The 22,139-nt window shown below is 44.1% G+C and overlaps 3 protein-coding genes across 7 annotated transcripts in view; 1 reads left to right on the top strand and 2 right to left on the bottom strand.

Moving 5' to 3' along the window:
* Positions 1–235, bottom strand: part of LOC119546561 (zinc finger protein ush) — a 75,367-nt gene extending 75,132 nt beyond the window's left edge. For both annotated transcript variants that reach the window (XM_037852930.1, XM_037852929.1), the window contains exon 1: positions 121–235. The gene's annotated coding sequence lies outside the window, so the exon portion shown is untranslated. The remainder of the gene's footprint in view (positions 1–120) is intronic.
* On the bottom strand, positions 232–6,325 carry LOC119546563 (mediator of RNA polymerase II transcription subunit 15). Of its 3 annotated transcripts, none has more exons than XM_037852935.1 (8): positions 6,171–6,325; positions 5,058–5,424; positions 4,661–4,946; positions 3,457–4,240; positions 2,693–3,398; positions 1,080–1,222; positions 378–1,021; positions 232–315 (listed from the first exon to the last, which is right to left on the bottom strand). In XM_037852935.1, the coding sequence occupies exons 4-7, from the start codon at positions 4,186–4,188 to the stop codon at positions 452–454; spliced, it is 2,151 nt and encodes a 716-aa protein (XP_037708863.1). In that variant the 5' UTR covers positions 4,189–4,240; positions 4,661–4,946; positions 5,058–5,424; positions 6,171–6,325; the 3' UTR covers positions 232–315; positions 378–451. The 3 variants fall into 3 exon arrangements, with proteins under 3 accessions (XP_037708863.1, XP_037708862.1, XP_037708861.1); XM_037852934.1 differs by lacking the exon at positions 6,171–6,325 and adding an exon at positions 5,480–5,626; XM_037852933.1 differs by lacking the exons at positions 4,661–4,946; positions 5,058–5,424; positions 6,171–6,325 and adding an exon at positions 4,296–4,456.
* A 1,048-nt stretch (positions 6,326–7,373) lies between these two features.
* On the top strand, positions 7,374–20,618 carry LOC119546560. 2 transcript variants are annotated; one of them, XM_037852927.1, is made up of 2 exons: positions 7,374–8,168; positions 16,047–20,618. In XM_037852927.1, the coding sequence occupies exon 2, from the start codon at positions 16,055–16,057 to the stop codon at positions 20,435–20,437; it is 4,383 nt and encodes a 1,460-aa protein (XP_037708855.1). In that variant the 5' UTR covers positions 7,374–8,168; positions 16,047–16,054; the 3' UTR covers positions 20,438–20,618. The 2 variants fall into 2 exon arrangements, with proteins under 2 accessions (XP_037708855.1, XP_037708856.1); XM_037852928.1 differs by lacking the exon at positions 7,374–8,168 and adding an exon at positions 12,655–12,812.
* Positions 20,619–22,139: the final 1,521 nt, after the last annotated feature.

Raw genomic sequence — 22,139 nt, forward strand, 5'->3', positions numbered from 1 at the left:
CAAATAATTCTAAATTGATTGTATGAATGGGCGGGAAGAAATTCAATTGGGGAATAAAGCCTAGCTGAGGAATGGGTTTATAGTTGAAAAGGAAATAAGTCTTTAGTGGCTTAAACTGACCTTGAATAATCTTGAATATTTTGCTTGTGTATTTTTGTGTTGATTGGTGAGTGTGTTGATGAATATGTTCAGTATTTGATTTGGCACGTTGCAGCAAGACTTCCAGTTTGCTTAGATTAAAATTATTTATTTTTATTTTTTCTTAAATGTATATAGATCCTCAAATCATGTTTAATATTGGGGATATGTGGGGATCTAAAATAAAAGAAAAAATTAGAATCTCTTTAGTATTGAAAACAAACAGGTTGAAGACTTACTTGATTTCCCATACATTCAGCTAATTCTAGTATCGGTAATCATAGTTGTGTTGTAGTGTACCCACATAGTTAACCTAAACTCCCAGCAAAGTGGAAAGTTCGCAAACTGCACTGGGTTTCGATTGGGGGGAGCACGCCTGACGCACGGCCATTTCCCAGGTGTCCAAGAGGTGTGAGAGCGAGTAGTTCTTGGGCAGTTTGGACATGCGAGCGATGAGAGCTTGTTGGACTGTCTGCAGGAAGGGGGTGGCCGAATACTCCTGTTCCACCAGGGAGCAGTCCGGAGCCTGCCAGGGATACTCCTCCGGCACACTGACACTCACTGGCGGAACACTGGGCAATCGTTTGTCATCCAAACAGCAAATCAGGCGTATAGCCTTGTTGTTTATCTGCGATGTGGTGTCCAGCTTCACCTTAAACTTGCTATCTAGCCGTGCAATTTCGCCTTGTAGCACGTGTGGTACATCCTGCTCGAAGGGCGAGGACTTATCCTCCACTCGAGGTCTCTTTGTGGGTACCGGAGCCGTTATATCCGTGCCAAAGAGCAGTTCCAATGTGGGTCGGAAGGTGCGATGCAGTGTGTGATTGGCTACAGGACTTTGCAGCGTGGTATTTATAACCTCCAGCAAAGGGTTAGAGGATTTCTAGGAACCATAATAAAATTTAATTAAATTTTATAGCTCAATAAACAATTATACTTACTCCAAATTGCTGGCCGGAATAGGAGATCAGATCCATCTTCTCTAGGGCTTTTTCACACTTCAAGAGAGTTTCAAGCGGAACCCGCTGCGTAGGATTGCAAAGGATCTCAAGCAACTTGCTCATCTTGGTCATCTTCTCCACATCTAGAAGAAAACGGCAATTGGGATTTATTTAGAATACCAATGCTCTTACAAAATTAATAGAACAGACGTACGAGTGTTGCTATATATATTTCTAACCTAAGACACCTCCAAAACATGTTTTTTTAACGTTTCAACAGCATCTTCTAGCGACGAAAATCGTTGGCCACGCATTTTTTCTTTTATGTCCCATCCCATTTGACGTTTTGGCCGGTCAAAAAGACGCTGGTTTGAGCTGACGTGTAAGAGTCGATTGAATTCATTTCACAGTGCCATAAGTTTTAAGTTCATCGATGCACTTTTGTCGTGATAATCTAATCGTTTTATGGAGCCCTAATCAACGAAAGTCCAACATTTTTTTTTAAAAATGCCAATTGGACCAAAGGGGCCGTCCATATACCACGTGGACAGTTTTGGGGGGAGGAGGGGGTTCGTCAAAAGTCCACGATTTTCCACGAGGGAAGGAGGGGGGTCGAGGTAAATGTCCACGTGGACATAGTAAAAATTTAATTTTAACCTTTATGTAATTTATTCCACTTTTAAATGTAAATTTAAAAAAAAATTTCAATAAAAAGTCCACGTGGACAAAAAAAAGGGGGGGTTAGTTAAAAATCCACTATTGTCCACGAGGGGGGAGGGGGGGCAAAAAGTGCTTAACATTTTTCCACGTGGTATATGGACGGCCCCTAATATAGCTAGGCCAGAAACTTAAATAGCCCTCGCATGATTCTTTATTATTTCATTTTCAACTTAAAACTTTTAAACACATTTGATTATTACTTCTTGCATTTTGCCTCGCAATTACTCAACTCTTTGAAAAAATTTCCGGATCCTTTACAATTTGCGATATGGGGTTCGCATTTATTAAGCATGGGCATATAGGTAAATCCATGAAGACCCTTCTTGCACAGTCCATAAGATTCTGGATGCAGGCCACAGATTGCTGAATTAATAAAGTATTGAATTGATTGTGATATTCAAACTGTTTTTCTTTGCTAGTACTCACGATCCTTTAGGCCAAGAATATAACCGAATAGGGGCAAAAATAAAACAGCAATTAAAACTACCTTCATTCTCAGTGTTTGAGACTAACTAAACTGATGCGGTTTTTAAAGAAACTCATATCCGTATGTATTAAATTCGGTTACTAATTTAATTTTTACGCCAATGTAAATTCTTACCATGAAGAAAGCGGAATTATTTGCCTAGAATCAAATAAGATACACCCAAACTCGATAATAGTTAGGGGCCGTCCATATACCACGTGAACAAATTTTAAGCACTTAAGCACTGTCCACGTGGTATATGGACGGCCCCTTATGGAAATACTATAGTTTTGAATATGATGAAAAATCTTTCGGGACAGGGTAAAAATCATAGTATTTTTGATATTTAAAAGTAGAAATAGCAGGTGTCATTTGAAAATACAAAAATGGCCAATAAAGTATATTTTTATGTGAATCATGTACTCACTTGTTCCATCGTTGCTGATCTTAGCCAGCATCCGTTTCAGTGGCTCTATGTACTTGGTAAGCTGCTTATATTTCTCGCGATACAACGCCTCCTCCTGGGGATTAAACGGACTGTTCCCGGTGACCTGACCAGGTGTATTGATCGAGGCACTCGGCGACTGCTGGCGAATGTTGCGCTGAGGATTCTGCATCTGCATCATCTGTGGACTGGATTGGGGCACCAGTGCCGGACTTGGGATCATATTCGGCGTGGGCATCTGCGGAGTAGGAGGCTGCTGCGTGGGCGTCTGATTGCCCACCACCAGCTGTTGCTGCTGCATCTGTTGGAGCTGAGCCTGCTGCTGCAGTTGCTGGGCATCCGCTGGCGAGGGACTGGATCGCATGAAGGGCTGTCCCGGCTGCTGACCGCCGACTCCCACACCGCCTCGATTTCCGGGGAACATTTGACCTGCCTGGCCCATCGGCATGTTGGGCTTCTGCTGCAGATTCGGTGGCATGTTTACGCCCATACCGCCCATTGGGTTCATCCCTCCCTGCTGGACTGCATTGGGCGGCAGGCCTGCTCCGCCCACTTGCTGCTGTCCCGCCGGTCCGCCAACCACATTGTGCGGGCCCTGCGGCATCCCCTGCATGCCCTGGCCAGGCATTCCCTGAGGTCCGCCCATGCCGTTGCCTTGGCCCATCCGCATCATCGGATTCATGCCCATCTGGGACGGAAGAAGAGTATGTTATATACGATTTTTAAGCAAATGAGTAATTACTTACTCCCATTTGGTTCTGCTGAATCTGCTGCATGGGTGGCATCTGTTGCATGGCATTTACATTCATCGGCCCGCCCTGCATTTGGTTTGGCCCGGGACCAGCTGCTCCAGGAGCAGCACTTGCTCCGACGGCCCCTCCCACCGCGGGTCCACTGTTTGGTCCCGGTCCCACCATTTGGTTAGGCATGCCCACGCCCATCTGCTGCCCGGGATTGCCGACGATCTGGCCCTGATTCGGCCCGCCGCCGGCTCCCATCACGTTCATCACTCCGGGGGCATTTCCACCCTGCTGCATCTGCTGCACCTGCATCATCTGCTGGGCTCCACCACCACCACCGGCACCCATGGGCATTTGGCCTCGGATATTGGGCATGGGCTGCATTTGCTGCTGCCCGGGACGCTGCTGATTCAGGGATTGAAGCAGGTTGGAGGCGGTTCCAGGGCCACCCGGCACTGGAGCACCGCCACCGGCGCCCATGGGCATCATCTGGGGATTGCGGTTGCCTTGGCTGGCGAGGTTTTGCAGTGCGTTCAGTGGATCCTGCATCATGTTCTGCCCGCCGCCCATTTCCGCGTTTGGAGGTGGGCCGCCCTGCTGTTGTTGTTGCTGTTGTTGTTGTTGCTGCTGCTGCTGCTGGGACTTCCGGGACATGTCCTTGTAGTGCATAAACAGCTTGGCCACTAGGCCCAAGTACTCGTCCTTGGTGCGCGACTTCCGGAAAATATGACTTTCCATAACGCCGGCATTTTTCGTCTGGTCCTGCGCATTCGGTGGCAACAAGTCGTGGCTGCAAGGAAAACAGAGGCTTAAAAAGTGGAATTGCAAATTTCGGCGACCCTTACATCTTGGAGATGACATTCTGACGGAACTTCTGGCTCTGCCAATCTTCAGTCATCTTAGCAAGGAGTTTGAATTAGTTTAGGGTTCTTTAAATCAATTAAATACTTCTATTCCGACTCGATTTCACAATTTCAGCTGGCGTTCAATAAGACCGCTGAGAATTATACTTTTAACACCATTTTTATGTATCAAAATATACCAAAAGAAATTCCTCAGACGGTCACGCTAAACTGTCAGGAGTCTTGGCTAACATAGCGGAGACACCCGCTTAAATGCCAAACAAATGTTAACACGCTGTTAATATACACTTTTTAACAGCATGATAACGTTTTTCGTAACTGTTTTTTAAATTTTAAAAATTGTTTACCTTTTTAAGCCAGGATGATGTTGTCCTTTCGGGTAGATGTTGGTTTATCTTACATTCAGAATAGTAACACTTTATTGGAAAGTTAGCAATGGTTAAGAAACCGGATTTCCAACTGTTCTAGGGGGTGACGATCAAGGATGTTGTCGTAAGGTTTTTCCCAGGAAAAGATTCAGATTCCAAAAACGATGTTGATAGTTTCGTTGCTAAGAATTCAATAAATAGCTTCTTTTTTGTCAGCTCACTTTATAAAACCTCTGCGAGCAGGTTATCAAATGACCCTTCTTATCTGGCAAGAAAAAAAAAATGCAATAAAAATTAATACAAACGAAAACATTCAAAATGTCTATTCATATTAACACAAAATAGTTCTCATCATTTGAAATTAGTTTATAGTTACACTTATTTATTGCAGCAGGTTGGAGGCGGTTCCAGGGCCACCCGGCACTGGAGCACCGCCACCGGCGCCCATGGGCATCATCTGGGGATTGCGATTGCCTTGGTTGGCGAGGTTTTGCAGTGCGTTCAGTGGATCCTGCATCATATTCTGCCCGCCGCCCATTTTCGCGTTTGGAGGCGGGCCGCCCTGCTATTGTTGTTGTTGTTGTTGTTGCTGCTGCTGCTGGGACTTCCGGGACAAGTGTATAAACAGCTTGGCCACTAGGCCCAAGTACTCGTCCTTGGTGAGCGACTTCCGAAATATGTGGCCCTCCATGAAGCCGGCATTATTCGTCTGGTCCTGCGCATTCGGTGGCAACAAGTCGTGGCTGCAAGGAAAACATAGGCTTAAAAAGTGGAATTGCAAATTTCGGCGACCTTTACATCTTGGAGATGATATTTTGACGGAACTTCTGGCTCTGCCACTCTTCGGTCATCTTGGCAAGGAGTTTAAATTAGTATAGGGTTCTTTAAATCAATTAAATACTTTTATCACTACTCGATTTCACAATATCAGCTGGCGTTCAATAAGACCGCTTCGAAATATACTTTTAACACCATTTTTATGCATCCAAATCAGTGGTCGGCACACACATACCATCACAGTTTGCCTTGCATTAGTGTAAGTGTAAAAAACACGAAGTTGGCGCGCAGCGCTATGACGCCTGACGTTTCTCTGTTTTGCACTGAAATTCTCTGCCGCAGAAGCAAAAAAACACGCCGAAGCTGAGAAAAAAAAGACCCGAAGACTCATGCCGAAGTCATACGAACATCTACGTTATACGTGAGCGAGCAGAGGATGGGCAGAACACTATCCTATGCTCACTAGATAGGCCGCTGCCGACCACTGATCCAAATGTACCAAAACAAATTTCTCAGACGGACACGCTAAACTGTCAGGAATCTTGGCTAACCTAGCAGAGACACCCGCTTGAATGCCTAACGAATGTTAACCCGCTGTTAATATACACTTTTTAACAGAATGAAAAATTTTTTCGTATCTGTTTTTTAAACTTTTAAATTTAATTAATTTGATACCTTTTCAAGTGAAGATGGAGATGTCGCTTTATCTTACCTTCAGAACAGTTAGCCTGTATTTTAAAGTTAGCGACAAGTTAAGAAACCGGTTGCCACTTGTTCTAGAGGGTGACGATCAAGGATGTTGTCGTTAGGTTTTTCCCAGATTCCAAAAACGATGTTGATAGTTTCGTTGCCAACAATTCAATGAACAGCTTCTTTTTTGTCAGCTCACTTTTTAAAACCGCTGCAGGTTATCAAATGACCCTTCTTATCTGGCAAACAAAAAATATTCAATTAAATTTCTACAAACGGAAACCTTCAAAGTGTATTCATAATAACCCAAATGGTTATCATCGTTTGAAATTAGTTTATAATTACACTTATTTACGACAATTTGTTAAAATTACCGAAATAATAAATAAAAATTGAAAAGAAATTCAGAACATTTAAGTCTTGTGTCCTGTGATTAATCCATAGCATATTTTCGGCGAACCAGTTGATTTGATTCAGCATCAGCATTCGAGTTTATAAACTCAGCATATAGTACAGGGAAGTCTTATATTCGTAGCATTATCAGTTACTTTTCCTGAATTCCAAGATTCGAGTCTTGACCTGTATACTCAGGTGGTCTAAACTAAAATTTTCCTCTGTCTGGCAGCCCCATGGGTCAAAATACGTTACTTTTAAGCTCAATGCAGGCGTTGCCAGGCAATCGAATGCCAAACAAAAGAATTTCTCACTGTCGGTTATTTTGGTCTAACGGTGAATATAGCACATAAGAGCAGGCGAGTTCAATTAGCACCCCCTTGATTGCTTTGGTTCTTAACATTTACGCGAGCATTGTTTACCAATACCGCAGGTTCGACTGCACAGAAAGATATCACTAGGGTTTTAGATTCCTAATAAAGGTGTTTAAAGAATGCAGTGTGATGAGTCTAAGTAAATCCCGCTTAGATCTACTATGGTTTACAAATGAAGTTTTTAACTTCTGAATTCAAAATTAAAACATATATTTGACATGCGCAGGTAGATTTGATATCGCTCAGCTTTTCTTTCCGTGTATAGAGCGACCCCCTCCAACCACCTGTGTGAGCTGTCTCCCTCGCACACCGAGGAAGAGCGCGTTGCACACTCTCCACGGCTTTCTCTCGCTCTCTCCCACTGGCATATGGCGGCGCGTGCTGAGCGCAATTAGCACTCATCCGCCGTGTGTGCTTTTACCGTTTGTCGAATTGCTCACTCGCGTTTTTCACTTCGAAGAGAGCGGACGTGCACGGACGCGTTTACGCTGGCGCATCGCATCGCTGGATTCCGTTCGTTCGGTTACGTTCTGGCGTGTTTTTTTCTGTTTGTCGCGTTGTTATTAACTTTTGTATTTTACTACCACTACGGAACATTGTATAATTTCTGTTTCTGTTCTCCGCCCGTTTACGCGCCGCTTTTTTGCCTTTTTGCCACCTGTGCAAGTGTGCGCTGGAAAAAAGATACGTAGTTCGGGAAATAGAGCGTTTTCAATGCCGGCTTTAGCATGTGTGTTTTGCTGACGTTCCGTTCCGTCCCCAACTGTCATATCTAAATCGTGCTCACAGTGCGAGGAGAAGGTAATACTGAAAGTGGGAGAATAAACTTATTTGGCTATTATCAGCGGATATCGCGTATACGCCGCGTGTTGCCTTGAAGGTGAAAAGCCAAACTTGTGCCACTTGTTATTCACCCCCCGCATTTTCGCTCCGTGTATGTTTGAGTGCGTAGCCGAATACAGAAACAACAACGACGAGCCACAGCAGCAAGCACATCAGTTACTATTAAATTATATTGCAAGTTACAAGCTGAGGGAGAAAAAAAAACAAAATAAAAAGAAAAACACAAAATAATCAAGCGAAACAAGGCGAAAAAATACACAACAAAAACAAACAACAACAGCGGCAGAGCAGAGGCAGCGAAAAGAACGTTTAAGTGAGCAGCGACTGCGCCGTCTGCGCCGACTGCGACTGCGGCAGAGGGTGCAACAACAGCAGCGAAAATAGCAACAAAATGTCGAAAAACTGTTGAGGTTCGTGCACAGAGAAAAATACTTACTCGTTTTTAAGATTTATTAGGATTTCATAGACATACGATGGGATAAGAAAAACAAATACTATTACTGAAGATTTTATAATTTTTTAATAGGTATAACGTGAATAAATCATTTAATTTTATATTTCATTTTAAAATTTATTTCAACCTACAAATTTTTAAAACTTTTTTATTGGTTAATATTAAATGCTTAATTAAAGATCACTTAATAAGACATAAAAATTGATCTGCTTTTTTGTGTCTAGATTTTTTGTAAATATCTGTGTAAGTATGTCGAGTGTGTGTGAATACGTGGTTTATTTGCTGCTTGAGTGCATACGACCCCCCCCCCATTCATTGTCCCCCCTCTCGCACATTTTTGCTGAGTGCGGCTTACGCTGCTGGCGTCGCTGCCACCGTCGACGTCGCCGACTTGGGTGCTCCACTTTATTCTCTTCTTTGGCATTTTTGTTTTGCGGCAACGGCAACAACAAAGTCGATTACAACGACAGCCCCAAAAAGCGCCACACAGACAGCAAAAATAATAATGCCCATCCACAAATATTCGAACGGAAGATACCCTTTGAAATAGACTACACTTTTGTGGCAGGATACTTCCTGGTATTAACAAAGACCTTAAACAAGAAAAGGATCAGGAAGTTAGAAAGTGGTATCAATGCCAAAACTATCTATGGAACCCTGTGAACTCCAATTTTTTTTTCATTAAAGCATATTTATCTGCCAAAAACATTGTTCTTGAATTGAGAACATTCGTTCTTAAAAACCGTCTAAGTACATATTGGTATCAATGTTCTCAATACTATAGTATTCTATTCTATAGAACGAAATAGCGAGAAGAGAAAAGTTAAATAAAGTTTACACTACTGACTGGAATAATAGTTTATTTGTTGGGATATACTATACAAATACCGACAGTTTAACTTGATTCGAGCCAAATAAAAAAATGTTCAATTTAAAAATGTCGTTCTACTTTTAAGAACATTTTCAACTCAGATGAGAACCTTAGAATTTTTTCTGTGTAGCTTACACAAAACGATATTCTATCATATTACATTGATCATGGCAAGAATCTCGAAGCCCTTTAACTGTCTTATGTTCCAAATAATATTCGACTTCTGTACTTGGTACTTAAAAACAACCTGCATTTCTTTCAGTGTTTTGTTCCTTACAGATATTTTTAACTTTACTGGCACTTCTAGTGGTAGTTGATGGGGAAAGGGAAGTTCCCCTATCTGTGCAGGGTATTACATCAACAACAATAAAAGTGTGTTGACATTTTTGTGTTTTTTTTCTTTTCGATTTTGTACGTCTGTTTTGCTCTATACGTTATGGTGTGTATGCAAGTGTGTGTGTCGGTGATGTCGCTGGGTGCTGGACTGTGGGGTTGCGAGGGGGTGGTGGGTGCTCGGGGGGTGGTGGACGATGGGTGGTGGCTTGGGGCGGGGGCGCAGTCCATGGCAGAAGCTCTGGTCGAGGGCTACGTGTTTAAATTATCAAGCCGAGCTTGTCATCGCCACACGCACGAACATCTAAACTACTGACACACATACGAGTGTGCATGCTAACGTTCGAATGCCAGATATACACTCCGCTTTATATATAGACTTCTATATATGATTGAAGTGAGTTTGCCGGCTGGCAGTTGGATGGCATCGACATTTGAATTCCGAGTTCTCCGCCGCCGGGCAATCATAGAGAATGAATGACAAGCGGCCGAGCCTATTGATTTTCAATCAATATTTTGTCGTGGCCACATAACGCTCAGTTATTTACATGGGCCTACAGTGGGGGTCAAGAAAATAGCTGTGCCGGTCATGGTTTTCATAGGTGAAATATCCAAGTGGTTCGAGAAGCCCCATCTAAAAAACATATTACAATTCTACTCAAGATCCCAGTTACATAATAGCATAAAAGGTTTTTTCGTTAACGAGTTTCGTAACTATTTGAAATACGTGTTTGCTACTATTTCCTCATTAATCCCACAAAGCTCGTCTAAATAATAACAAAACATTTGTCAAAATAATCGGTTGCTTTTGTTTGTAATGATACCAATTCAGATAAGATAAGTATAATTCATAAATCTGATTATCATTGTTTTATAAACAAAACACTGAAAGCTTTACGATTCCAACAAATAGATAACTACTTCTAGGTGTTTTAAAATATTAATGTCAATCGTTTTCCATTTAGTCTTTAGTGTTTTAATAAAAACACTGCAAGAACACAGGTCGTATACTTGATGTTAGACTTTACATCAAAGGTTAATGGGTTTGAATTAGTTCATTTTGAATTGTTTTTATAGCCAAGTTCACTGCCAGAAAATAGTAGATGGTCAAAGATAAGATAAAAGCGTTGGTTTGATTAGGACGTTTGTTTTAACACTCGTTACCCTTTGGAGTCGCATAAATTAGCGCAGATTCAATCCGTCTTATGGGTTCACTCGGCACTCGCATAATTGCGACCTGGGTTGTTTTCGTTTTTTATACGGTGACACCGAGTTTCCGTCTATCTTTCGGTTTGTCAACGTCGCTAGCTTCTTTCTGTTGTTCGATTTTCTTGAATTTGTTTTGCATTTGAATGTGGAATTGGGAATTGCTATAGCTTCTTCGGCTCGGTCTTGGCCCCTCTTTCTCCGCTCTTTCTTCGCGTTTCACCTTTGAGACACCCCACACACCGTACTGCACATACGGTGTATATAGGTAGTATGCAAAATAATCGGGGAGCTGAAGCCCCACTGTGGCAGCGCCGCTGGCGTCGCAGCCGGCGTAATCGTCGCTGCTTTTTATTATCATTTGATTGCGTTGCCTTTATGATTGCCCGTTGTTGCTGCTTGTCGCCTATTTTATTGTTGCCTTTTTCCACTTTTTCTAGCTTTTGCTTTTTGCCCATTTGCTGCTCATTGTTTATTTCAATTCTCTTTTTGAGCAGCCCTCTTTACACTGGGAAAAAAGGTGTAGGCAAGTCTCGGATTTCGGTTTACATTGGTATAAAAGATAAATTTAAAAATAAATAACAAGCTCGCTATAAAATGTCTTAAAATGCGATAAAAATTGAGGAACCATATAGTGACGATATTTATTTCTTGCCCATAGATTGGCTCTTTAGGGTTAAAGGACTATTTTTTATTTTCTGTGTATCGCCTCTCTCCCAATTCTTTTACCACAAAGCCAGATTTGTTGTTGTCGCTTGTTTGCTTGTTTACTGAATTTACTTAATTTGTTTTTGCGGTCGATGGTTTAGCCCTATTTAAGCAACTCTCACTCCGGTAGGCCCCAAAGTTTCCAAGGGTCTGTCACCTCCCAGTGGTGGTGGTGGAAAGCCCTCGATGCACTTTTCCAATCATTTCGCTAGCTCGAAGGCACTGCTGTTATTATTTGTCACGCTTCGTCATCGAACTGGAAATTGGAAATGGAGAAATGGGAAATGGGGAAAAGGGATTGGGAAGTGGGGAAAGGGGGTAGAAAGGAGTTGCAAACAACAAAATTGGAACGCTAATGGGAGCGTGGAGCTGTCATGTTTGCTTATGAGCGGCGGCTTCATTTCCGCCCATTTCAGGACTAAGGACCTGGAAACTCGATGGTATCGGGGTGTAGTGTGGGAACCAGGGCTGTCACATGTCTGGCAAACTGCTTCGGGAGCGGCTGCACTGGCAGACCCTGTAATTGCTTCTAAGTGAGTGGCATGCTGAACTGGGATATAATAAATAAACAGAAAAAAATAACTACAATAATAGTAAGCATTAACCGAATTGTTTATTTTCCTGCAGACACTTTTCTAGAAACCTAATGATTCAGGAAATTCTTCCCTACGGATCTATTAATTTGTAGAGCTGCCATTTTCTTTTGTTGTTGGGCTACATCAATGTACAGACGATTTTGTGTAAACCCAACTGCACTTGAAGTATCTCTCAGTGTATCGGCAGACCAATTATATATCCATAAGATACTCTTCTGCATATCTTGAATAGGTCAACGGTTTGCATTTCCCATTAATATTTAAACAGGGCGGCGATGCAGTCGCCCTTCCTTTTCCCAGCTCAAGCCTTTCGCTCTATTTTCGTGCCCGTTTTCTTCTCACCACGGCAACCACTTGTTTTCCCAAGCACAACAACAACAGACACACACAGCCACACACCCGGACATTCTTACGGAGAACCCACACAACCAAACTTGTTGGCTGTCTTTTTCCTTTTTTTCCACACACCCTTCGGGGGGTTTTTCCGCGTCGGCTTTTCCTTCTTGGCGTCTGCGTCGGCGCAGGCGTCGCTGCTGGCGTCGCTGCCGGCGCCGCAGCCAATGTCAGCTTCGACGTCACATTCCTCGGCTTCAACAGCTTCAACAGATGAATAAGTTTTTGCTGGAAAGTCGCACGCGCTGTCACGCCTCCTTCTCGTAAAAATAACTGCAGTCCTCAAAGTTTCATAATTAAAACAACGGCCAAGCTGTGTGGGGAATCCCCTCACTCACACTCACACTCACACTCACACGGAGACACCAACACTTCCACGACACCGTGTCCTTTCCGCGTGGGTGTGTACTTGGGCAGTTGTGTATCGCTGTGTTTGTGTTAGCCCGCCTTTTTCTGTGCCCAACATATGGCAGCATAATTCCTCGCATTTTCGGTAAGAATTTCATTAAACTTGGCCTGAATTCAAATGTATATTCTTTATGGCTCTGCATTCAAGTAATTTTATATACTTTTATATGTCTGTTATTTATTTCCTTCATTTCAAAATTATTTAGAGAAGGATTCGCTTCAGGAATTCTCCTTATTAACTGTTTACTTAGTTAAATAAATGTCCTCTTAGATGACTTGTGCTTCTGAAAGTTCTAATAAAATTGTTTTTAAATTTTAAAGTGCGTTTTTTTTTATTTTAAAACTAATAGCAATTTGTATTTATTTAGGGTACTAATTCAATACATGTACTTTTGAATAGCTGACTTATAAGAATATTGGCATTTAAAAATAATTTGCACTTAATGTGCACTTACCAAGTCATACCTCTAGGTACGCTGTTTTTTTAAACTTATCGTTTAATGCTAACTCTGAAAATTCTATATTTAAATCAATAAGCCACTAATCTTTTTGAGACAAGCACAATCTTTAATAAACAGTTTTGTCATGAAACATCTTCTAATATGTATGTTTTGTACACTCATTTATTATTTGCTTTCCATTCTATAATTAAGTTAATTATGGATTCCGTCTTTGACTCGACTTTTTAGAGATAGACACACTTGTACTTTCCATTACCTCAATTCCATGTTATTCAATTGTGGTGATCTCCGATATCGTTGTACCCTTGGGCGTATACGCAATGCGCTCGAATGGCGACGCTGCCCGGCTTTTTTGTGTACAAGTATATCGGATGGCGAGCCGAACTTCTTCGATTACCATTTCCCCTTACGGTTCAGTTAACCGGCTCCACTCGTGATTTGCATTGCGATCCCATTTCGATTAAAGCCAAAGCCCCCAGTCGCCGCCGACAATCCGGCCATCGCGATCTCATTTATTCCGGATGGTCGCTTCACGCCCAATTAGACTAAAAGCCCGACCCGAATCGAGTCGGATCGAAAGGCAGAGGTCGATTTTCCAGAGCCGACTGCTCGGGACCCGGGTCATCAATAATATTCGCCTCGGGCGAAAGTGAATTATCATAATGAATTCCAGTTCGTCACTCGCCGTGCTCGGTGTACTATACTCCGTTTTAATTTTATTCCGTGCGCGTTGCTCTTTTGTTCCAATTGTTCACTTGTCCAGCTGTCCAATTGCCCGTAGTGCAAGCCATGTGGCTGCCGGCGGACAGTAGTTGTCCTTACGGTTGGAACTGTCCGTGGTCCTCGCAGGTGGTCGTCAATGGACTGTGGATGGAATTCCCACCGGGTTACTGCGGCGGAGCCAAAGGGATGAAGGGTAATACACTGCCGGAAAAATGTTTTAAAACTGTTGAAAGTGTCTCTATAGGACATTTGGCGTTTCAGATTTTAAACTAATTATACTGAATATAAACAACATCTTTTTTCTAAAAGATTATAGAGATCTTAGTTTTATGATTATATATAACAAATGCAACTTCTTAAGAACACGTATGCTGTTTTCTAATTCTTAAAAACGACCTATAGAAAATTCAAAATGCGTCTTCTTTATCATCCGACGCCATATCAACTTTCATATGAGTCGTTATTGCTTAATCTTGTCCAGAGCTTAAAGGTTATTCGCGATTTTCCAAGAGCCATTATTCTTATCGACATACAAATTAATAAATATGTTCTAGGAACTGTTCAGCATTCGAATGGAACATGGACTTCAGAAAGGGAATCGCTGCCCAACTGTTCGGTTCTGTGATGGCTAGCTCCATGAAATCCTTCATATCGAATGATAATCATCTGGTTTTTCTCAGTGTGCTGCTTCTGCCCGAGCTCTCAGGTATTGATGATTAGGGAGCGGGGTTCCATTGGCTTCCGACAATTATCTCCCACAATTATTGGTTTTTCCCAGTGTGTGAATGGCTGTGGCCCACTTTGCGGTGGGCGCTGACATTGAGTGGGCGTGGCAAAGGGTTTCGAATGTTGTTGCCACCATTGCTCTTTGCATTGTCCACCCTTTTGTGTGCGTGTGTGTGGCGGGGTCAATCATTAATATTTCATGAACATTCCACATTTCCATTTCACAAAGCCGAGGCGCGCGTTTTATTTTGTAGTCAGTCAGTGGTGCACAGGAAGAAAAGCAGTCATTTATCTAGCTTTAAAATATGCATAAGCAAGTAATTCCTGTCACAACTGCGCCTTTTCTTGTGATAGAGATATATTCTATATAAACAAAATTGCAGTTAAAATTGTAAGAATCAATAAAGAGTTTGAACTAGTAATGTCACAGTGTCTACATTTTTTCAAAGTATTTTTTTTGTTGTGTAGTTTTGTGCTAGGAAGTGATTTCCATCAAGTGACTTGGGAACTGAGTTTTCTAAATATTGAATATCGCATTACATGGTTGTTTTTCTCAGTGCGTTTCTCCCCACCTCGCTGCATTTAGACATCAAAAACCCCACTGACACACTTGCCAGGAGTAGTACGAAGGACTGCGAAGGACCTGCGTGCCGTTGAAGACCACATTTAATGACCAACAAAAGCGAAACTGTCGCGGGGACGTCGGGCGGTGTATGTTGTGGGGCTTTCCATTTTACATTTAAATGCCACGGAATAATTGCTTTTTCCTGTTCGCGGTGTGGGGGACCTTTAACAATTGCGAATGCAATTTGAGAATGCAGCCGAGTGAATGAAGGGGAAATCCTCGAAAGGAGGAGGCCTGGGATAGCCTTGGCAGGTGGGTGGAATGCACTTTGTACGCATATGTCGACAGGACCTGACAAATGGGAATTCCTAGCCGTTTCGGTAGCTTGTTAACCACTTAAAATTGTAGGTATTCCTGGATTTTTAATAAATAATGTTGGCCTGATTCCTTGATTGTTCGGTTGATGTAGGTCATTTTGTTTAATATCTTCAAATATTGGTTTACCAATTTCGCCAAAACAATCTGTTGGTTTAGGCAATTACAATTATTAAGAAATTTGTTTTTTAATCCCTTTGTCCATCAATCAAGCTAATGGGTCTTGTGCTCACAAATTATAAAAGTTTTTAGATCATCATTATGGTATGAAGTTTAATGAAAATACTTGGATATCTTATCGTGTCACAAGATTGATTGATTTCATGACATTGGTATTGTAGGTATTTTAAGGGGAAAACAACAGAAAGCGATAGATAATTTTATAAATTTGTATATATTTTCTTTAATGTTATTCTCTAAATTTTACACCGACTTTATGATAAATGCCAACTCAATTTCCTTATTGCAGCCAACAAGATGCAAGCGGTCATGGACTCGGCCGCCATGGCCATTGCCGTGGGCACCTCCGGTTCCGGATCCGTATCCGGGCTGAGCTCCGGCTCGAGTTCCGGGCCAGGGAGCAGCAGCAGCGGAAGCAGCAGCGGCTACGGCAGCGCCACGACCACGCCCACCGGCGGCGGTCACTACGAGAACTCGCCCACCTCGATGCCCATGGCCACCATTGCCACGGTGGCTCCGTTTTACAGCGAGGCCCTCACCTCGTTGGATGCCCAGCAGCGACAGCAACAGCAGCAGCAGCAGCAAAATCCGGGTCACTACTATCACCAGAACTACGCATACGGAAATTCCCTGCCCCTGGATCCCGGCTTCAACTACAGTGGAGCTCCGTACAACACGTACACTGCGCCCAGTGCGGTGGGTCAGCAACATTCCGGCAATAGTTATCCCGTGAGTGGACCGCGCTACGAAAAATTGGCGCCGAGCTCGGGGATAAAGTACGGAGGAAGTACCATGGGAGTTGCAAGTGCGGGCATCAAGCCGCAGGCCACGGCCACGCCCTTTTACGCCCAGCCGGCGGGTTCCGGCGGCTATATGACCCAGTCAAATGCCATGTACGATCCCTACAAGTACAAGATGACCCCCAATGGACAGGCCACGTCGCAACCTATGATGTCGAGCAATATGACGGGAGGTGCGGTTCCGGGTCCCTCGTACAGCCAGGGTCTACCCCTGAACCCCGCTGCGGTGGTCCAGAAACAGACGCACATGCCACAGCAGACGCAGCTCACCCAACTGGAGCCCAACTATGCGCCCATCAAGCCCAGCAGAAGCTATCAGGGAATGCCCACGGGTGCGGTTTACGGAGGAAACTCCGGTGGCAGCTCCGGCGGATTGGTCAGTAACCCCTCGTCGGCCCCATATTACGACAAGTATGGGATGGCCATGTCCATGTATTCGCCGAACGGAGGTTTGCCCATGTACAGCCAGCCGGATTTGGGACCTGAATCTTCGGGACTGCAGAGCTACAGGAAGTCCTCGAGTAACTGTCACTGGGGCGTAGACTACAATTCGCCCAACTACAGATCTCTGCCGCCGGCGACGGTGGCCAACAGCTCGTACCATCACCCACATCCGGGACCTGGACCTGGACCCGTACCTGGGCCTGGACCTGGACCCGGATCCATCAACAGTGAATTGTATTATGGCTCAACGAAGTACGATAAATACGGAAGCAGCGGTGTATCGCCCTATGTCAATAACCCCTACACGGGTCCATCGATCACGCAGTCCTATGCGGGTCGGAATTTGTGGTCAGGAACTGAGAGTGCTCCGGCCAGTTCCCGCCAGAATTGCTGCTCCCAGGGATACCCATTGAACCAGCAGAGCTGCTACTACCCGAGGGGTAACGCGTATGGATCCATGGTTTCCGCACCTTATGGATCAGCCGGAAGTGCACCGCAATCGCAGCCCCAATATCCACCGGGCACGGGATCCTCCGCTGCCGCCGCTATGAAGCTCAAGCATCCGACTGACATGTATGTGGGCCATGGACCTTACGAAACCACTCCCAGTCAACTGGGCTATGGATATAATCCAGGATCTGGCACATCGAGCAACATGAACAGTCAAAGGTATGCGGCACCTTTGGTTCCTGGCCTCGGAATGGGTGGCATGGGAATGGGAATGGGCATCGGAATGGGCATGGGCATGGATCCCGGCAGCGGGGGCTACTACAACGACCTTAGTCTCAACAGCCTGGACAGCTACGGATCTCCCTCGATGCCCCAGCAATCATTGCGGTCCCAACCCTATCCGGATTATCGCAAGAGATCTGGAATTGTGGGGTCCTCCTCTTCGGGAAATTGTTACCTAACACAAACGGGTAGTGGAGGAGGCGGCCCCCTGGCCAGCCTCGATGCCCAAGTGGAGAACTTTGTGGGCTTTAATCTCCATGCCTCGGCGCCCTCCAACCTGAACTACACCGTGGAGTCGGCGAAATCCACGCAGACCATTCGGGACTTTCTCTCCACCTGGAAGGTGGACGATGAGGATGAGGCGAGTGCTGTCCTCGAGTTGGATCCCCCGGCTGTCGCCGTTGTGGCTCCTGTGTCCAGTGCCCCCAACTTTATGTACGAATCTCTGCCACCGACTGGACCTCAAGCCACGGCTGTCGTGGATCATCAGGGTATCAACTTGCCAGACATAATCATAGACATTGAAAAGGCGAATGGAAATGGCGGTGCTCCTGTGGACGACTCCTTTGGCAGTTTCGATGTGGAGAAGGAGTTGGACGAACTGCGTCTTAAGACGAGTGCAATAGAGCAACAGCCTGTGAACGAAAGCGAAGCCTTGGCGGAGATCCTTCGACAACCTGTGACTGCGCCTCTGATACCGGAACAACAATCGGCCAGCCTTCCCTTGCCAAGTCCCATCCTGAACAGCAATGAAGTGTTTGTATCCAAGCCACCTGTGGCCATGGACTTTGATCAGAACAACAGCTCGAACTCGAATGAATCAACCTTTGCCAAGGAGTACGAGACCTTCATACACAAGATCGAGGGTTCCGAAAGTGAGATGGAGGAGGCTGTCCAGGATGAAGGCGAGTACAGGGAGAACCCAAAAAGATTCAAGTTCTACAAGAGAAAGCGCAGGGTGACAGAGCCCCAGGAAAGCCTGGATCAAAAGGACATAGAACAACAGGTGGTAAATATTAACCAAGGTCCCAATGTAATCTCCCTTTCTCCTAAAGCTTCGGCCAGAGCTAGTAAAAAGCTCCTGGCCAAGAAGCGCAGAAATCGCATTAAGATGCTAAAGATCCTGATATTCGAGAGTCCCAAAATTAAGTATCGGCATTACTTCAGGGTGCTCAAAGTGTTGCGGAAGAGAAGCGCCTACAGTAGAACCAGACAACTCCGGGCCCTTCTAATGAAGAAACAGATGACCAGGTTGAAGGAGAATCGACTGCCCTTGATCAAGAGGCTGGTGAAAAAATACGTGGCCCCACCAGAACTTCGCAATCCTCCCAGTCTCAAGGGCTTGAGTGTCTCGGCTTTGAATTCCTCCGAATTCAGAAGTAGTTTACTGAGTGGAACAGATCGAGAAACGGTCATCAAGAGCGGCTACAGCTACAAAGATAAGACTGAAGAAGTTTTGGAGGAACAGGGCCTGGACACCAAATCCCTGGAGCTGCAATCGAACTTCAAGGGATTCGATGACATTGAAAACACCAATATGTCGCCAAAAATAGAACTTAGAGTGGAGCCGGAAGACGAGGAGGATGTGAAGGACTCCATACCAAAGCCAGAGGGGGATGTTGCCCCCAATAAGGAGGAGCAAATACAAGCCTGGCTGAATAATAGTGTGGTACCTACCCCAGAAGCAGCAACAGAACCATCTGAACCACCAAAACAAATGGCTAGTCTAGCCGTATCTTCACCCTCATCATCTTCTTCGAGCTCGAGTTCCAGTAGTTCCAGTTCGGACGATGACGCCAGCAGTACGAGCAGCCAGGAGGAGGAGGATGCTTCATCCAGTAGCACCAGTTCCAGCAGCTCCAGTTCGCAAAGCTCCACGGCTGGAGAAGAAAGCGACTTTAACGAGCTGGCCGCCCTGGAAAAAGAACTGTCCCAATCGCAAACCGAAGAGCCCAAGGGAGATCTCTCCATCCTGGATATGATTGTCAAAAGGGAGACCATCGAGGAGTCAGTCAAAGAAGTGGAGGTCTCCAACCACGATATTGCCAAACTGAAGCAGATCCTCGAGAGCGATGGCGAAGCGCAGCCAAGTGACCTTAGTAAGATTGCCTTAAATAGTTCCTTAGAAACAAAAGAGTTAGTCGTAAGCGAGGAATCGGAATCTCCGGATGAAGGGGTCGCTGCTCCTCCCCGGGAATTGAGCGTCGAGGAGGCGCTGGCGGAGATGTATCAACTCTCGGATTTAGAGGGCAAGGACGACGAGGAGGAAGCGAGCGCGAATGGTCAGGATGTCCTGCTCATCAATCTGGCCGAGATCTTTGATTCCAGCAGTGATCTCTATGTGGTGCAGTGCGATATGAACGAGAACATCTTGGGATTGGTGGCCAACGAGGAGCCGGAGATCGAGGGAGAGCCCAATCTCGTTCAGGTGAGTCCCGAGGAGGAGGAACAGGTGGACACCCTGCAGCTCATCCAGCTGCTGGCCGAACCCCAGCCGGAATTCGATGCCACGCCATTGATACACCACGAGGAGATCATTCACGGCGAGACCCCCGATCCCCACAAGGATCGGCGAAAGTTGCTCAAGTATCTGCATGGGAAATACGTCCAAAGTCGGATCAGTCGCTTCTACCACGCCCATCAAATCCTGCGGAAGTACAAGCGCCAGAGGGCGGGCAGGAAACGCCCCTGGCGGGTCAAATAGGATTCCAGCTTCTACCAAAGATATTTCTGGTCCCTAGATAGGATCAGATGTGTTCGGCTTGTCAAAGCAGACGACTCGGAAAGGCGTGCCTAATCGGAAACCAAACGAAAGATACACCACACACTTATCTTAACACCACAAAAAATAAGAAGAGTAAAGATACAGCTACACTTTACCAGAATCTCAAGACTTTTTTAATATTTGGATTTATTTTAGGAAACGGAATATAGCTTAATAAGAACTATGTATAGTCGTTGTTTTAGGGAAATCATAATTTTTAAACTTTTACGATACTTATTTTACACCTAATTATATAGAGTATCATATACCATATATATATTTTAGATATCTGTGCAATATTTACATGAAAAATGTCGTGTTTATCTGGAATGCGCGAATTCGAATCTCGATGGGTTAAGCATGAGTAAGCAGCGTTAGACGAAGGGTTAATCGGGGGTCAGTCGGGGAGTTTTGGGGTTTCGGTCCGAGTCGCGTGCAATTAACCAGATATACATATATACATATTTTATCGCCTAATGTATCAGCGTTTTAGTCGCTCAGCGAGTCGGGCCAATTTAAAATGCTTTTCGCCAAAGGTCAGGCCCAGATTTTTAGATACATTCGCAATAAAACACATATGATATATCGGGGGGCCTCGACTTATTTGAGGGTCAAAATCCCCCGCCATTCCCTTGTAGCTTAAATTTTGTATTGCCACCAAATGCAGCCTAGACCAAAAAGTAAAAAGAAACTAAATATATCTGTTGGAATTGTTTGATCTGTTAGTAGCCGAAGACTTTGTTTGTTTTTAGTGCAATTATTTATTAGGTTCCTAGAGCAATTTGTTGTTTGTCTTAGGGTTAACGGGTAGTACCAGAATTGTTAAGCCCCATATTCCCATCTTGACCAGGAAATCGGAAAAGGTTCTGTTTCATAAGGCCCGTCCCTAATTGCGTCTTTAAGGCATAACAAATTCGGGATAGTAATCAAATTTGGTATGGGGGCCTTAGAGAATTCTCAACGCTCGACTTATGTAAAATGCGGATGAGGAAAACAATATTCAAGGGCAATGCCAACTATGAAATAGACTTGGGTGCTGGTCTAGTCTTAGAATCCTAGCCAACACTAGCTACACTAAACTAATGTTATCTTTATATTATAATCGAGACCACCTAGATGTCTTTTTTCTCTCGTAACACATTCCAAAGGACCAAAACTTTTTGAAACTAATAAATATCTAATGTCTAGCTAAGCTTCTAAATGTATGTTCTTTCGTTTGTAACTTGTTTAAACTAAGTAATACGCTTAATTTTAGTACAAAAACTAAGAAGTAAAAATCAAAGTGCAAGAGCTAGCCCACTAAATGGAGTAAAAATGTTAGCAGTAACAATAATATTTATTGCGCAATATGTACATACCATCCTTTGCCACTCTACACATTCCCCAATGGACCCAAACACATATGTATATCTATACGTCTCTAGCTCTTTACTTGTATATCGGTTTTCACTGTACCCTAGCTTTAAGATTTGTGACTATATCAATGTGAGTGTCTTTGAGCAAACCAAACAAAAGAAATGATATACGAAATCCTAAAAAGAGAAATAAATGTTTTATGTAAATGTTATTTGACGAGCGTTGGTTTTGTTATTAGTTGGATGTTTATGCTAAAGTAAGTAATCTTGAAGACCAGGTTTCTATT

The sequence above is a fragment of the Drosophila subpulchrella genome, chromosome 2L (assembly GCF_014743375.2).
Source record: "Drosophila subpulchrella strain 33 F10 #4 breed RU33 chromosome 2L, RU_Dsub_v1.1 Primary Assembly, whole genome shotgun sequence".
Taxonomy (NCBI): domain Eukaryota; kingdom Metazoa; phylum Arthropoda; class Insecta; order Diptera; family Drosophilidae; genus Drosophila; species Drosophila subpulchrella.

Bases quoted from the DNA above. Each gene is read 5' to 3' on its own strand.
- LOC119546560 (XM_037852927.1), top strand. From the start codon at position 16,055: ATGCAAGCGGTCATGGACTCGGCCGCCATGGCCATTGCCGTGGGCACC.
- LOC119546563 (XM_037852933.1), bottom strand. From the start codon at position 4,348: ATGACTGAAGATTGGCAGAGCCAGAAGTTCCGTCAGAATGTCATCTCC. The intron at 1,223-2,692 runs GTGAGTACATGA...GTTTTCTTCTAG, and splicing joins GATCAGCAACGATGGAACAA to ATGTGGAGAAGATGACCAAG. The intron at 1,022-1,079 runs GTAAGTATAATT...TATGGTTCCTAG, and splicing joins ATTCCGGCCAGCAATTTGGA to AAATCCTCTAACCCTTTGCT.